Source organism: Alosa alosa, chromosome 4, assembly GCF_017589495.1.
Source record: "Alosa alosa isolate M-15738 ecotype Scorff River chromosome 4, AALO_Geno_1.1, whole genome shotgun sequence".
Classification (NCBI taxonomy): domain Eukaryota; kingdom Metazoa; phylum Chordata; class Actinopteri; order Clupeiformes; family Clupeidae; genus Alosa; species Alosa alosa.
The window spans coordinates 10,920,944-10,937,611 of NC_063192.1; the positions used below are offsets into that span (position 1 = coordinate 10,920,944).

Consider the following 16,668-nt stretch of genomic DNA (forward strand, 5'->3'; position numbering starts at 1 on the left):
TGGCTAGACTCATAGACACGAAGACGTGCAGCCACGCTGTATGCTGAGTATGAATGCGTCAGAGGTTGGAAATGGATGCTCGCGTACACATACACAGCCATAATCATGCACAAACACATACACTCTTGTTTGTGGAGGAGGTTTGACGTACAAACCTAATTTGTGTTTGTATATGCATTATGTGTTTTGCTATTTTACAGCTGTTTGTATTTCTGTGCCTGCCAGCATGATGACGCCCAAATTTGTCCAGATATCCATCCAGTTCAATCTGTTTTATAGCACATAAATCCACCCTATTTTGATCTTCGCTGTATCTCTGAAGCTTACATAAGTATCAGTACACCTGATGTATATTATAGACCATACTCCCATTATAACTGTTTGCAAACTCATAATCAGAGACCTCAGCAGTGTCCGTCTTGGTTTGCAGATGACAAACTCTTTGTCAGTGACTCAATCATCGCCTGTCATTTAATACATTTTCTTTGCGTGAGAATGGATTTAAGAAGTAAACGAAAATATCAAGTTTACAAGACACAACAGTTTTATAGTGTTTTATTGCTAAACATGTTCTGTGATTTGTATTGTGTTAATGGAGCCACTATGTTTGTGTTGGATTGAATTGAGCATTTTCTATATAAGACACACGTGCTATCGAGTCTAAAGAGTGTAGCTGGCAAACAGTGGTGGTTGATTCACAGTACTTAGGCCCAAAAGGGTTCTTGGGAAATGTAGTGCTCGTCATGGCTGCTTATTCTAGACACTACAAGCTGAGCATCTACAGTACAACAGCTCTCCAAAAAGCTACAGCACAGCCGAATACATCTGACACTGAACTTGCTTTCTGTAAGGTGCTAGCAAGAGCAAGAAGAACCACTCTGATCCCCGACCTTTGACCTCTCGACCCCACACCGACCTCTTTGTTGGTGAGCTGGCTCTGCAGGGACGCCAGCTTGTCCTTCAGCTCCTTGTTCTCACGCTTGTAGGTGTCCAGCTCGTCGAGCTTCTCCCGATCGTCCCTCTCACGCTGCTCTCGCAGTCGCTCGATGATCCGCTCCTGTGACAGAGAGAGACAGAGAGAGAGAGAGGAGAGTGACCCACAGACTTCCCATCTGAGGCACACCTCTGCCACACACAGCGACAGCATGAGACAAAGACTGAAAAGAGTGACTGAGAAAAAGAGAGAGAATTAGTGAAAGAGAACAAGAGGGGCAGTAAAACCGTATTTAGACAGGAAGTGACTAGCAACAATGTAGTGACGAGACACCATGGAATGTTCATGGAGTTCAGCAACTTGAAGCAATTACGGGCAAACAAAGCCATGACGTCGAGAGACGCCGCGCAACAAAGTAACAGCAACTTTTACGGTGACGAGCAAATCACTGGCAGTCTTCAGCAGTGCTATGACCAGTCTGATTGGTGTGAGGTGATTTAGCCTGATTGCGGCCTGTTTCACAGCCCACTAACAAACACACATATGAAGCAGAGGCCTCGATCTTTATCATGGATGTCTGGCAAGAGCTGTGGATGTTCCCCCGATCCCCTACAAATGAGATAATGAGTGTTTAGATTTCAATTCCATCTCTCAGCTGTCATTACGCTCCGCCAGGTAAGACGCAGCACGTTTCTAAGGTGTGTTTATTGGCCTGTGGCGTTTTCAGATGTCTGGGGGAAAAACATATAAACAAATCATAAATTTAGAAGAGAGCAAAGCAATGGGGGCAATGAGCCTGCCAAGAGAAACAGATGATAGCTATTCCACATGGATTAATGTATTAATTAAGTTATCAAACTCGGGAACATAAAACATGAAGCCGAGTGAGATTTGCAGCAAGGTGTTTTCCCCTGAGGAGCTGGCATCTGAATGAATACTCTTTGGTATGATTCTTCCCTCTCAGTAGCTGCTCATTTTTATGATGTGGTATCACTGGATGATTGACAGATTTAGAGCTTCGGGCTATTGCGCAAAACGATAAACCAGCAGTGATCCAAAACAAAGGGCAGGAAAAAAAGAGAGGGAGAGAGGGAGGGCAGGGAGGTAAAGAAAAAATAGGTGAAACATAACTCAAAAGTATATACTGTAGCCTGCTGATGTGATGTGTTTTTCATCTACCGCCTGTGAGGGAGAGGAATGGCTTTCTACGGCTGGGACTTGTGGACAAAAAGGACGTGTAATAAAAATACTCGCTCGGCAGCGCAGACGTGGGGGGCAGCCTTGGCAAGGCCGGTGGCTTGGGGAGGACGAGGGGGATCGGTTAATTCAGAGCAGAGAGTTTTTCTGTGGGCAGACGGGGAGTAAATTTGCAGGTTTTTTTTGTGATGGCGCGAGCGATTAGAAGCAAACACACTGGCTCTTGTAAACTCATTACACACTCTCGTGCGACCGCAGAAACCCTGTCTGCTCAGCGCCCCCTTCATCCAGCCGCCCAGCGCAGAGTGAGAAAGAGAGAGAGAAAGAGAGAGTGAGAGAGAGTGAGAGGAGAGAAGGAGAGCGAAAGTGAGAGGAGAGGAGCCCTCTCTAGGGGTGAACACAAGGAGAAGGCCAGGACAGAGGCCCACTGCCTGGGAGATGAGGGCAGGGTAACAGAGGCCTTCACCCGCTCACTCTCCACTCTTACAACTCTGTGATGGACCTCTGTGACTTGTCTATGTTAGTGAAAAAAAAACCTTCAAACATTTGGGTTGTGGAATGGCATCATGTAAATGGAAGGATATACAGTACAAATGCTTACATTTACCTGTACGAAAGAACCTTGGGTGAGACTTTACTAGAACCTAGTATTCATAGAGCATTGTAAACATATCCATAAACGGCTATAAAGTATTCACAATGCCACATGATGATTTACATAACTATACATATAGTAATGATGCACTCGTAAAGTGCCACGTAGTGTAGGCCCTTACAGCCTTACAGATTTCAGAATGTGCGATAAAGCTTTTTTAACTCTTGATAAGGCCCTGATGACATATTTGCCTTGTGTCACCAGGTACTCTTTGCAGACCCATATGTGACTCCTTTCCAGCTTTAACAATATGTCTGGTCGGCAGTGTTGGGGAAGTTACTTTTAAAAAGTAGTGTTTGCTCGTTACTCGTTACTTCTCAAAAAAGTAACCCGTTACTTTACTTAGTTACCCTTTATGGAAAGTAACTTTTTACGTTACTCGTTACTTTTACGTTATTTTATGTTGCTCGACTTTGGGCAGAACCCAATATCTGTTCCTAAATGTGTAGGCCTACATAAAGTTCTACTATGGAGGACATAACAGGTATTTATTTTGTGCTATTTATTATTAAAAAAAATGCCACAAACAGAGCACTTGACAAGAAAACACAGGACTTATATTTCAACACCATGGTACGTAGTGGACAGTCAGGGAAACTACACACTGATATGAGAAGGCTGTGGAAGCGTCAGCTGATTAGTGGGCGTTGACGCACCAAGGTTTCAAAATGGGAAACAGGTGACTGATTGAACTGATGCACGTTTCCCATGATGTGAGTTTCTGTGTCTGCAACGCAGCGTGCCCATGACCTCTCAGATCTTGGCAGTTTTAGTGTCTTTGTCGGGGTGGACTTGGCGTGTTTGTAACAACCACCACTAAAGCCCTATGAAACAATATCAAATAACATAGCCTCGATTCATCTTGGGCATTTAGGTGAGCACAAAATATATGAGGGCTTATTTTATAGCCTTATACTCTTTCATTAAACAGGCGCTCCTCCGAAATTTGGTGCAAAGCTAGTCCAAATCGTATCAATAGGCTGGCAGTTAAGTTAACGGCAGTGGACAAAATCAGGGCACAGTGTAGGCTACAACTAACACTCACATTCCTCCCCTTAGTTTCAACGAGTTCGAAGTAATGTCCATCTCTCAGAAGTTAGCGTTGGCTGCGTCTTGCTTCATTGCCACCAGCCTGTCACGTACCATGTGAAGCTATGATTGCACTTCCTTTGTCATGTAGGCTGCCATTTGGAGCTCGTGCCTATTGCGCAAGTGCGCAGCTGAGAAAACAGCGTCGCTGTCAAACCTGTCCCTGGGAAAAGTAACTTTGCGCCGATATGAAAAAGGAACTACGTTACGTTACCAAATTTTCAGTAGTAGCGCGTTACACTACTTTTTACTCGAAAAAGTAGTTACGTTACTGTAACGCGTTACACACAACACTGCTGGTCGGTGAAAACTAGGACACGACTCTTCTCAATAGCATTGAATGGGGCAACTCGGTGAAAACAAAATTTATCAAATTCAGCGGCTGACCTTTCCATGTCGTAGTTTTATAATCATTTTTAAAAGATCATGTAAATAAATAACTGAAAATCAATGTGACACCCATCTGGCACAGTTTCACTTCAGTAAAAAAAAAAGTTGATGTCTCAAACTAGACCAGATACTGTGAAGGTTGCAAGGGCTTTATGAGCAGGCACGTGCAGAGAAGGGGGTCTACAGGGGCCCTTTTGCCCCTTTGATGTCCAAGTGCCCTTTTGACAAGACCCGTTTTTTACTTTTTAAAATTTGTAATACTTCCGCTAGTTCCAACGTGAATATTCGCTGAAATGTCTCATTAATAGTTTGCGAAATTAGAAATTTACAAAAATAACAATTTTCTGTGTTAATTGAAATGCCTTGCGGCCACCAATCCGTGACATAATACATTCGGTAAACTCTCAGATGGTGCACGCAGGCACAGTGCTGCAGGAGACGTTTGGGAGCACGGTAAGGTCACTTGGCAGTTAGCCTATCTGAACATGCAATAGTATTCAGCTTAGAGATAGAGAATAAAATGTTTAAAGTTGTTTCATGTTTAATGAAGTAGGCTATCAAACCCGTTTAAACCATGGCATGGTCCATCCATTTCAATAACCTGCCAGCTTCGAAAATCTAAGGCTGAACGTTCATAATATATTCTGTTTAGGTTAGCCTACTATGTTATAGTAGCTTAGGTTAGTAGACCTAGTTCATAAAACAGAGTAGGCAAACCTTTTCTAAATCGTCATAAGCCGACGGCATAGGCTACTGTAGTTGTTTAACTAACCCAACTTCACACGTCGTTCTCTGTTTACAGTAGGCTACATTACGCGTCATTTCACTCAGTGGCCACATGCACAGCACGTGAATCTGCAAGACACCAGCTTGCTAATGGTGGTAGTTCACTGTGATAAACATTAAAATTATAGCCTGACAAGCCAGACTAGGCAATAACATATTTGCTGCCGCTAGAGATGCGTCTAGATATCTAGGCTATTAAAATTAGCTTTGAATTTAATCAATAAGATGTAGCCTTATAGCCTATGATCTCTGTGTAGACAATAGCCTAATGAAAACTGAAAAGACCTATCTGTCTGTGCCCTGGCTACAGTAGGCCTACAGTACATGCACTCCTATTGAATTTTCAATACCAAGGAGAGAAATGAGAAAAATGTGTTTTCAGCTCTGTCTGCTATTTACACCCATTCTTTTTGATACATAATGAATAAATATGAACATTTATAATATGTTTATCAGTACATTAGACTACTTTGCAAATTGCTAAACCATATAATAGCCTGTCCCACCATCATCATTGAAATAGCATAATGCTAGAATTTAAATGCAAAAAAAAAAAAAAAAAAAAATGTCCAGCTCAGGTTCAGATGATTAGCTTTATAGGCTAGGGAATGTAAAACTTAAGTTCCCGTTTACACCATTCAAATTGTGTGTATCTTTTCTAGCTTTCGTATGCATTATGTTCTATAAAACATGATATTATATTATATTATGCAGTGCAAAGATGCCCACTAAAGACAGGAAGCGAAAGCAGAGGGAGAAGGAGCTGCGGGAGGCAGCAAAAGGCAGTGAATCTCTGACCAGCTGGGTCAAAAAGCCAAAAACCACAGGTTGGAATAATCCTCATTACAGAATTAACAAGAACTATCTGACATGTCTTGTTATTAATATCAACTATATCTTCATATTGTTGCATCAATCAGAAAGCAGTATGAAACTTTTGGCAGTAAGCATTTCTCTAAGTCAGATAGACCTTGTCAATTCTGTACTAATAATGTACCAGTTGTTCACATTGCAGTGATAGCTGAATAGGCTATTCAATAGTAAATAGCACTGTTACTTGTTCTTAGGAGTGGAAAGTGCCAGAACAGATGAGGAGGTTGAGGCAGAAGCTGGAGTTAGTGCAAGACACTGAGGTAGAACAAACAGAAAGCCATGTAGCCTATATAGTCTCTATTGGGTTGTAATCAAAATTAAGTTTTAAATAAAGTTAACACGTTTTCTGAACATTTTGTTCCATGTGCCCTTTTTAAAAATTTGAGCCCCTGCCCTCCCAAAGGTCTCTGCACGCCCCTGTTTATGAGTGCAACCATGACTGTATAAATAATTCTATCGACTCACATCAGTCACTATAATGCATTATGAACACTTTTCAGGATGTGTTTACAATGCTTTGTGGATACTGGAGTACTGGGTTAAGTGTTACTGAAACATTTTTGGGCTGTTTCTATTTACCAGAGAGGAGTGGACTCCTAATCTGTGCTCTATACACAAAAACAACTTTCCCCTGACAGCCACAAAGGTAACCACATTTCCCCCATAAACAGTCAGGGATGGGGCCTTTAAAATCATGGGAAAAGGTACGTGGAACATTTGGTTTACATTTAACTGAAAACGACAGTGTGCGCAATGAACTAAACAATGTCTGTTCTGATCACTGTAGCCATACATGCAGCACTGAGTTGCTTTGGTTCTGTTGGACAGATGATCACAAGTCAACACTAGATATTTGTTTGCCAACAAGGGGCCATCAAGTCAGCATGGATGTAATACAATTGAATTGATATGCTTTTGGAGTTTGTTCCCTCCCAATTTCCTGTGTTTTGCTCTCCTTATATCATGCTTCAAACATGACTAACAAGTTTCAGTACGGTCCCAAGTAGCCAATTAAACTGTGGCCGTCACTAACCGTCAACACCAATGAGAAAACACAAAGGCAAACAAAAGCCGTAAGTGTTTAATCTGAGGGGACATAAAATCCCGCGTGAGTAAGAATTTCCATCATGTCTCAGGAACGCATATTGCTCACCGTATTCCTGGGAAATGGGTGGGAGCGAGTGGGGCAGTGGATGCCTGGGAACGGAGTAAAGTGAAAGGGGCGGGGTTGCTGAGGATATTCCACGGCGTGACCTTTTCAGAGAGCAAACAATTAGCGTAAACACAAAACCGGAGGGAAGTGCCATGATGAACCTGCGGCGGGTTCCAGTCCCCCCTCTGTGAACAGGTCGACCGTGAGGGAGACCGGGGACTACCACTAAGGACGGGTGTTTATGGAGAGCAGCTGCATACTTCAAAATCAAAGGGCTGGGCTGTGTGTGTGTGTGTGTGTGTGTGTGTGTGTTGGGGGGGGGGTTGGTATGTGCAAAAGCTTTTAACAAGCAACATCCTCCATTGATCGCCCCCACAGTGCCACTAGAACCGAATGTGACCCAACTGCCAATTCAAAGGAGGTCACTAAGGAGCAGACGCAAAATGGCTAAACTCGCTGCCAAATAATTACACAGTGTGTGTACTACTTTAAAGTACACATCCTTTCATATATCATTTCAAGTTAAATGCTCAGGCTCCTGCTGTGGTGATGTCATTTAAAATGGACACAGGGGCCTCAGGTAAAGCTTGTTCTGTAATGACAAGTGTCCTCATAAAACAGTTCAGCCATGATGGTTGTTAGCAATATGAGATGATACGGTATGTCATGTAGGTCAACACAGACAACAGTCATCTCACGACGGACACCTGTTCCACACACCTGTTTGCGGAGTGCGGAATTAGTAGAGTGTGGCCGGAGTTATGATGGTTCGGGCAAAATGTTTTTTTTCCCCTTCTCCCTCTCATCTTTCTATCCTCAACTCGTTACGTTACTCCCTGAGCTCAGGCTGCAGGAATGTGGCATTGCATAACCCGAACGCGAGCCTCATCAGATCACAGATCAAATAATTGGGACGGTAACCGTGAATGATGCGCCTGTCATCTGCGGAATCTCGAGTGTGATTGAATGAAAGTAATATTGCATGCTTTTCTCTGGCAAACTTGGAAAAGCTCTCGGCCTGACTGTCAGAGGAGAACTCATCCAGGCATTATCCAGAGACGCATGTGACACAACTGCATTGTCTCTCTCTTTTCATTCCATTCAATTCAGTTGAGCAGTGAAATTCCAAGACCTCCAATGCCACTGACTGTGCAATATAAAAACACTGCTGACGTGCACAACGTCCAGTGCACAATGCAACAAACACACATATAGACAAATGAATATATGATGGTGAAATTAACAAAAGACAAGTAATGAATGTCTCTCTTTCTCTCGGTACCTTCTCAGACAGGGCCTCTTCTAGAGTGGATAGGGCCGTGTCTGTGTTGCTGGAGTCGGTCTGCAGGGACTTCACTCGTTCTCTCAGGCTGCCCAGCTGCTTGTCCTTGTCCTTCAGCTGCTCCAGCAGGTTCTCAATCTGCATAGGGGAGAAAGACAGGTCAGCCCCATTAGCCGAGCAAGGGGGACAAATGAGGCAAAGGAACAGAAATGCCAAGCGAAGGAAAAAAAAAAAGAAAAAGAAAGAAAATAGCGACAATTTTACGGCAAATCCCCCCCATAAATCTTTTTTTTTTTTGTGAACGCTAATGTGATTCTGAAGAATTTGCAGATGCTAACTGCCCACAGGAGGCCAGAAAAGTTCCCAAGAACTAGCCTGGGGACGAGGGGAAGGACAAAAGCCAGTGGTATCACATCTGCATCAAACAGGCTCATTCACAGACCACAATCACCCGAACGCCATCCAAACACAGCACAGCTTATAGTCATTGAGCCTAAGAAAAACAGGGCCACTATACGTCAAACGAGAACAACCCGAGGCCAAGAGCAACTCCAGCGGACCCTCATTCTCACTCGTGTGGTCACACAGTAGCTTATCAGGGCACAGCACTGAGACACACTGACGGGCCCCAAATGGCTCCTAATTGTTGGAAATGGAGCCCGGTGGGCACAGTGAAAGTGCTGGTCTTCACAGAGTGGCCGGCCCAAGAGACGAGTCGCCCCCACATTCCAGTCATGGGTGCCTTCACAGATAATGTGGCGGCGGCGGCACAAACTCACACAAGGCCTTTTAGAGCCAGGGTAATATGGAGGAGGATTCAGCAGGCCTACCCACAGGCCTGAAACTACAGTACAGGGATATGGAGAGAGAAGGAGAGAGAGAGAGGGGGAAGGGGTGGGACAAGCAAAGAGAAAGACAGAGATAGAGAGGAACAGAGAGAGAAAGAGAGAGAGAGAGAGAAGGAGAGAGAAGGAAGGGGGAGAGAGAAGGGGAAAGAAAGACAGGGATAGAGAGGAAGAGAGAAAGAGAGAGGGGGGTGTAAGAGAGTGGAGGGGGAAAGACAAGGAGATGCAGAGAGAGAAGGAGAGATGGAAAGAGAAGGACAGAGAAAAAGAAAGAGAGAGAGGGTGGTAGAGAGATGGAAAAGGCCTGTGAGGAGGGAGATAAGTGAGTCAGGGTGATTAGAGTGAGTCAGGGTGAGGCTGGAGGCTAACAGCTGAGCCTCAGGGGATGCCATGGGAACCTCATCATCACACTAATTGGGCTTTGGGAAACGTAGGAGCTCTGTGGCCCACATTTAGAGTACACTCAAACAATACTGACGAAAAGGGCACAGCTGATTAGAGTCTTTTAAACATGAATACTTCTACTGTGTTTGGGGTCAAGTCGGCCTTTATAGAGTTGAATGTGGGATTTTATCTATGTCAGCCTGAACACGGCGAACAAGTGGTTAAACGGGACAGAAAGACGTATTTACGGGAATAACCAACATCGAATTCGCAAGACTCAAGCGAACAGCAGGGAATGAACACCCCACTATGTCTGATACAGTGTATGTGTGTGTGTGTGTGTGTGTATGAATGTGGTTGTGTGTGTGTGTATGGGCGGCCGCATGTGCGTGTCTGAGGGCACCTCTGAGGGCTTTATTTCAGGGCAAATTTAGCATGGCGTTTTCGGAGTCCAGATAAATGATTACATTCTTCGCTGCGCCGCGTTTTCTTTGGCCCGAGCGGACAACAAAAACAGCTCTCCGACGAAACATTTAGCAGTGCGGCTCGGCGTAGCCTCCCGGCACTCATGCGGAAAAAACTCTCGCTGCACCCTGACCTCTGACCCCCACAGGCTGAGAGGCACAGCCTCAGGGTCCGCTCGGATATGGGAAAGTGGACGCCAACGTTCCAGAATTCTTCCGGAGCCTTTCGAAGCACCTAGGAGGCAGTACTGTGTTTCTTGTGTGTGTCTATGTGTGTGTGTTGTGAATGCCTTTTCAGGACAGGCATGTGTTTTTGGGAGGGGTGGGGGGTCGATTTTTGGGAGCTCTTCGAATGATGAGCTCCCATGAACAGGAGGTGGCTTTCCTCTTTGGTCTTGTTTTCACGGCAAATAGTTCTACAGTCACTTACACACATGCAGTCACACCCATACACACACACACACACACACACACACACACACTCAGACAGACATACCAATACATACAAATATTCCCAAATGTAAATGCTCAGGTATAGACACACACGCTGAAAGACCACCTACTGCCCTGTCATAGTTAACTGACTCTAAGCCAGCATTCTTAACTCATTGTTAACTCACTAACATATTTACAGCAACTCTATTGGCTTCTGTAGACTGTGTTGAGTTACTTTCCTGTGATCATGTTCCTCTATGAGTGTTAAGGGTGTTAAGGGGTTTTATCTTGTGTGTGTGTGTGTGTGTGTGTGTGTGTGTGGTCATGCATTTGTGTGTGTTTGTGGCCCTTGAATATAAATGGAGTCGGTTGTCCTCTGCCTACTACACATTCAGCACCATGCCCACAGCAGGCCTCACCCTGGGGCTCAGACCCAGAGACTCTCCTTCGGGTTGGGCTGGCCCTGGAGGAGCGAGGGCCTGGGGCTGCCCGTGCACAGCTCAGGGCCCTAATCGGATTTCCTGTGGCGGAAAGTCCGTCTGCGTGCCCAGCGCCGCAAAAAAACTATGCAAATCCGCGCTCGCACAAACTTTTCTCTGGTTACAGCCCGAGAATGGTCGGAGGAGGTGGAGGAGGAGGAGGAGGAGGTGGAGGAGGGTGGAGGAGAGGGGAGGGCCATCTGAAAATGCTCCCGTCAGAAACTCGTCCGCCCGCCCGCCCGCCCAACCCCGCGTCTGTGCGCTGCACCTCCTTATTGATGTTGGCCGGCAAACGGCTCAAATCTCGATCTCTTTCTTCCCTCAGGCCTCCGAAAAACACCGCCGCGCGAATGTAGGACGAGAAATGCATCGTGGCAGTTTCTGTTGGACACCGCGCGTGTTTTCGCTGGGATAAACGGTCATAAAATATCACCTCTTCCCCTTTTTTTACGACTTCGGAGATTACATCGGGGCTTTTAAGCAAGAGCGGGGCGTTATTGCGGGGCGTTCCCGAGGCTTCTTTAGTTGCTTCGATCTGAAACAGGCCCCTGTGGCTCTCGAAAGCCGTCTGCACGGAGCTTCGGTACCAGAGGAGCCCGCCACAGCGCACAGAGTCCGGAATACTGGAACCCGACCCAAATCAATACCAATAAAAACATCAGTTTAAGGCACAAAAGCCCCTGGAGCCAGGCCTGATCGCCGGGACCATGTAATTACAGCGAGCTCCCCGAAAGTATGCGCGCGGCTCAGCCCATTAAAAATACCAAAAGGATCACTGGGTCGGCCTCGCTCGCTCCTGCTCCCTCTCTTTCCAGTTCTTGAGGTTTGTCATCACTTTTCCGAAAATGCAGCGAAGAACCGAAGCAGCAGAGGAGAGCTGGTGGAGGGGTTTTGGGGAGGCCAGAGGGAGGGTGGTGTTTGAAGGAGGGTTGGAGGGTGGTTGGGCTGGAGAGGGGTCACCGGAGGCTGCATCCAGCCAGCAAATTGGTGCTGAAGCAAACCGCTGGACTAACAATAGGAAGGACAGAGTGTGCGGACTGTAGCCTCCAGCGCAACCGCCGGGGCTTAGTGATTAGTTACAGTCTGAATGAGGAGGTGCGACGATTACCCACACCCTTATACAGTACACCCTACATTTATATCAGACACACACACACACACACACACACACACACATACAGCCAATGGAATATTCATCAGTCATCTTTGCTACTTCATGAAGCAACACAGCGCAGGACGGGATGAATGCTAATATGAAACAACGCAGATATAAAAATGCAAACACTTTTCTGTGATGGTACTGTATAGTTGTACCCAACATGATGCTGAAGAGAGAGAAGCAACAGCTATGTCTTCCATTTCTCTTTCATGCTCAGTGGTCAACCATACAGGATGGAGGGGCCTTACGTTGTGCCAGTGATATACAAGTACACAATGGCTTTGAGCACCTGCTCCACAGACGTATTCCAATAAACAATCCAATAGTGAAAGGAAGTGAGTTACACCCAATCTCTCTATCTCTCTCTCTCTCTCTCTCTCTCTCTCGCGCGCACACACACACACACACACACACACACACACACACACACACACAATACAGTAATACAATGATCAAACTCCCTTCTCAGTAAAAAGAGGGCCTTGAGGCTGTCAGATTTTGCCCCCTGGTGGTGAGAGACAGGTACTGTCAGAGAAGTTTAATTACATCTCCAGTTCACCTTCCAGTGCTGAGAACTCACTCTGCAGGAGCACCATCGCAAAAGACAAAAGACTTGGGAAATGTCCCAGCAGAGCAGAGAGCAAGCACACAATGGATGATGATAGAGATGTGAGAAACATATACACTGACGTTAACACACACATACACACACACAGAAAAATTGAAAAACGTACCAGAAAAACTGGTAAACATACACAGATACCAGACAAACACACACTCTCTCTCTTTCAAACACAACACACACACACACATACACACATAAACACAGACACAAACACACACATACATGCATGCACGCACACTCAGACAGACAGACATAAGACATATGTTCTGTGCCTATCCCTCATGCAGACAGAGGTGAACTCCACTGAACGAGCCTCAGCACTCCTTCCAGCAGTCCCCTCATCTGACCTCGCCACGACGTCATATGCACACGGCCGATGACACATTCCTCATCTGTTATCGACCGGAACGAGGGATCGCCATGACATCAGGCGACAGAGGGGAAACCCAGGAGACGAAAACGAGAGGAAGACACCACAAGAGAGCATATGAGAGAGAGACAGAGAGAGAGAGAGAGGGGAAAAGAGAGAGAGAGAGAGAGGGGAAAAGAGAGAGAGAGAGAGAGAGAGAGACAAGCAGAAACAAAGGAAAAAAAGACCCCTCCTGAAAATCGTCAACAGGGTTTTACACATAGTCACTTTTCTCTCATCGTCATCATCCCCGGGCTGGCTTGGCAGCTAGGCAAATGAATGTGATTTCAACAGCTCAATTTATATGCTGGGATATTTTCCCCGTTCCAGGAATGAACTTTGTGGCCTGCAAGCGAGCGAGCGAGCGCTGGGATTCGAGTCGATGAAGGAGAGCAACGGCACTGTGTGTGCTGGGAGTCATTTTGTATTTCTTCTTGTTTTTTTTTTTTACTTTTTGTCTTTTTCTTCTCTCTTTTCTGTCCTCCTCAAAATCAACTCTCAACAAGTTTGATGACTGTGTCGCTAATTAAATGCATTCATAGCTCTTTAAAAGTGGATTAGGCAAAATAAAACCAGACTGGGTTATTTCTTTCCTGTTGACTGTGGCTCTGCTCTGCTCTCTGTCACTGTGTACTGTCAATGTGCTGATTAACTGTGTTGGGGCCAACGTGTGGGGAAGGTCTGAGGGACAAGGGCCATTGTCGACAGGGACTCAGCATGCAACGAACCATAAACACACGAATGTATGCATGTATCTATAAATGTATGTGTGTGTGAGTGTGTGTGCGTGTGCGTGTGCGTGTGCGTGTGTGTGTGTGTGTGTTATATGGGTGGGTGTGGGTCTGCTGTCACTCTCTTCTAAAAATGTTTGAGAGGCCTCCTTGGGACAACACATATTCATAGTTGCCATGACAGCGGTCACTATGCAACCATTAGCTGTGGTCATGCAATACTGCTCCTCAAACTGGAAAACCTGGAAAGAGTTTTTTTTCTTATTATTTTCTTCTTTTTTTTGGCCCAAAATGGGGAAAGTCCCCAAGTTACAATTTTCTATGGACTGCGTTCAGGTTTGGAAAAAAGATGTTCACCTACACAACCATGACTCTTGCCATGAGAAGCTATGTATTTTAAGGCTTTTAACGCTAAGCGAATGTACCAAGAGTGGCCACTTGAATTTCGTTCTCACTCTGTATTTTATGCAATGACAAATAAAGCTTCTATCTATCTCTCTATGTAAAGGCTGTTTACTCGCATCAGCAGAACAAAGGTCAAGCTTGGGAGAATTCACTCTGTGGGGTGCCCCCCCCCCATCTCCCTCTCTCTCTCTCCCTCCCTCCCTCCCTCCCTCCCTCTCTCTCTTCTACAAATGGTGAGATGCTCTGTGGCGGTGGCGGAGGTAGCGGCGGCGACGCGTACATGAAGAGTCCCCCTCCAGCATTCATGCGCTGCGGAGTATGCAGGCCACGGCGGCTTCTTCCTCTTTTTTTTTTTCTCTGTCCTCATCATCGCATTCTTATTCACTCTCTGCTCAAACATAGTGAAGCGTGAACCGCCCTGCGGTTATGCACATAAATTAGATTCCAACAAAAGCCCCGAGACTACAGCCAGCAAGTGTGTGAGAATGTTTTGAGCGGGGCGTTGGGAAATCTATTTTGCATTAAAAAGCGATTATTTTGCACAAAAAAAAAAATGCGTGAATAGCACAAGTAGGGGAAGAAAGTCAGTGAGAGAGTGAAAGAGAGAGAGAAAGAGAGAGAGAGAGAGAGACAACAAAGAAAAAAAAAAAAAGAGTCAACAGGGTTTTACACATAGTCACTTTTCATCCATCATCCCCGGCTGGCTTGGCAGCTAGGCAAATGAATGCGGGATTTCAACAGCCCAATTTATATGCTGGGATATTTTCCCCGCTCCAGGAATGAACTTTGTGGCTGGGTGCAATGAAGGGCTAGATTGGATTGGGATATGAAGGAGAGAAACGGCACTGTGTGTGCTGGGAGTCATTTTGTATTTCTTCTTGTTTTTTTTTTTTTACTTTTGTCTTTTTTTTTTTCTCTCTTTTCTGTCCTCCTCAAAAAATCAACTCTCAACAAGTTTGATGACTGTGTCGCTAATTAAATGCATTCATAGCTCTTTAAAAGTGGATTAGGCAAAATAAAACCAGACTGGGTTATTTTTTCCTGTTGACTGTGGCTCTGCTCTGCTCTCTGTCACTGTGTGTACTGTCAATGTGCTGATTAACTGTGTTGGGGCCAACGTGTGGGGAAGGTCTGAGGGACAAGGGCCATTGTCGACAGGGACTCAGCATGCAAATCTAACCATAAACACATTCTAATGTATGCATGTATCTATAAATGTATGTGTGTGTGAGTGTGTGTGCGCAGCGTAGGGCAGCGGTGTGTGTGTGTGTGTTATATGGGTGGGGGTGTGGGTCTGCTGTCACTCTTTCTAAAAATGTTTGAGAGGCCTCCTTGGGACAACACATATTCATAGTTGCCATGACAGCGGTCACTATGCAACCATTAGCTGTGGTCATGCAATACTGCTCCTCAAACTGGAAAACCTGGAAAGAGTTTTTTTTCTTATTATTTTCTTCTTTTTTTTGGCCCAAAATGGGGAAAGTCCCCAAGTTATAATTTTCTATGGATCATGCGTTCAGGTTTGAAAAAAGATGTTCACCTACACAACCATGACTCTTGCCATGAGAAGCTATGTATTTTAAGGCTTTTACGCTGTTTAATGTACCAAGAGTGGCCACTTGAATTTCGTTCTCACTCTGTATTTTATGCAATGACAAATAAAGCTTCTATCTATCTCTATGTAAAGGCTGTTTACTCGCGATCAGCAGAACAAAGGTCAAGCTTGGGAGAATTCACTCTGTGGGGTGCCCCCCATCTCCCTCTCTCTCTCCCCCTCCCTCCCTCCCTCCCCCCTCTCTCTCTTCTACAGATGGTGAGATGCTCTGTGGCGGTGGCGGAGGTAGCGGCGGCGACGCGTACATGAAGAGTCCCTCCAGCATTCATGCGCTGCGGAGTATGCAGGCCACGGCGGCTTCTTCCTTTTTTTTTTTCTCTGTCCTCATCATCGCATTCTTATTCACTCTCTGCTCAAACATAGTGAAGCGTGAACCGCCCTGCGGTTATGCACATAAATTAGATTCCAACAAAAGCCCCGAGACTACAGCCAGCAAGTGTGTGAGAATGTTTTGAGCGGGGCGTTGGGAAATCTATTTTGCATTAAAAAGCGATTATTTTGCACAAAAAAAAAAAATGCGTGAATAGCACAAGTAGGGGAAGAAAGTCAGTGAGAGAGTGAAAGAGAGAGAGAAAGAAAGAGAGAGAGGGAGGAAATGAGAGCAAGAAAGGGAAGACAAAGTAGGGAATGAGTGGTGGCGTCTTCATTCCTCTCGTCCCTATCGAGAGCTGTGATCTCATTAAGCAAATCTCTCCTCACCATGTGTCGGACGGCTGTGGCCATCACCCGTGTTGACAATGAACAGGATAAGGACGAAA

At 45.4% G+C, this 16,668-nt stretch overlaps 1 protein-coding gene across 1 annotated transcript in view; it reads right to left on the bottom strand.

Annotated features, from left to right (window-relative positions):
• Positions 1–16,668, bottom strand: part of LOC125292979 (ERC protein 2) — a 190,683-nt gene that overhangs the window by 94,726 nt on the left and 79,289 nt on the right. The window contains exons 9-10 of the mRNA XM_048240576.1: positions 8,360–8,497; positions 917–1,057 (exon numbers count right to left, since the gene is read on the bottom strand). Coding sequence (XP_048096533.1) covers positions 917–1,057; positions 8,360–8,497 — 279 coding nt within the window. The remainder of the gene's footprint in view (positions 1–916; positions 1,058–8,359; positions 8,498–16,668) is intronic.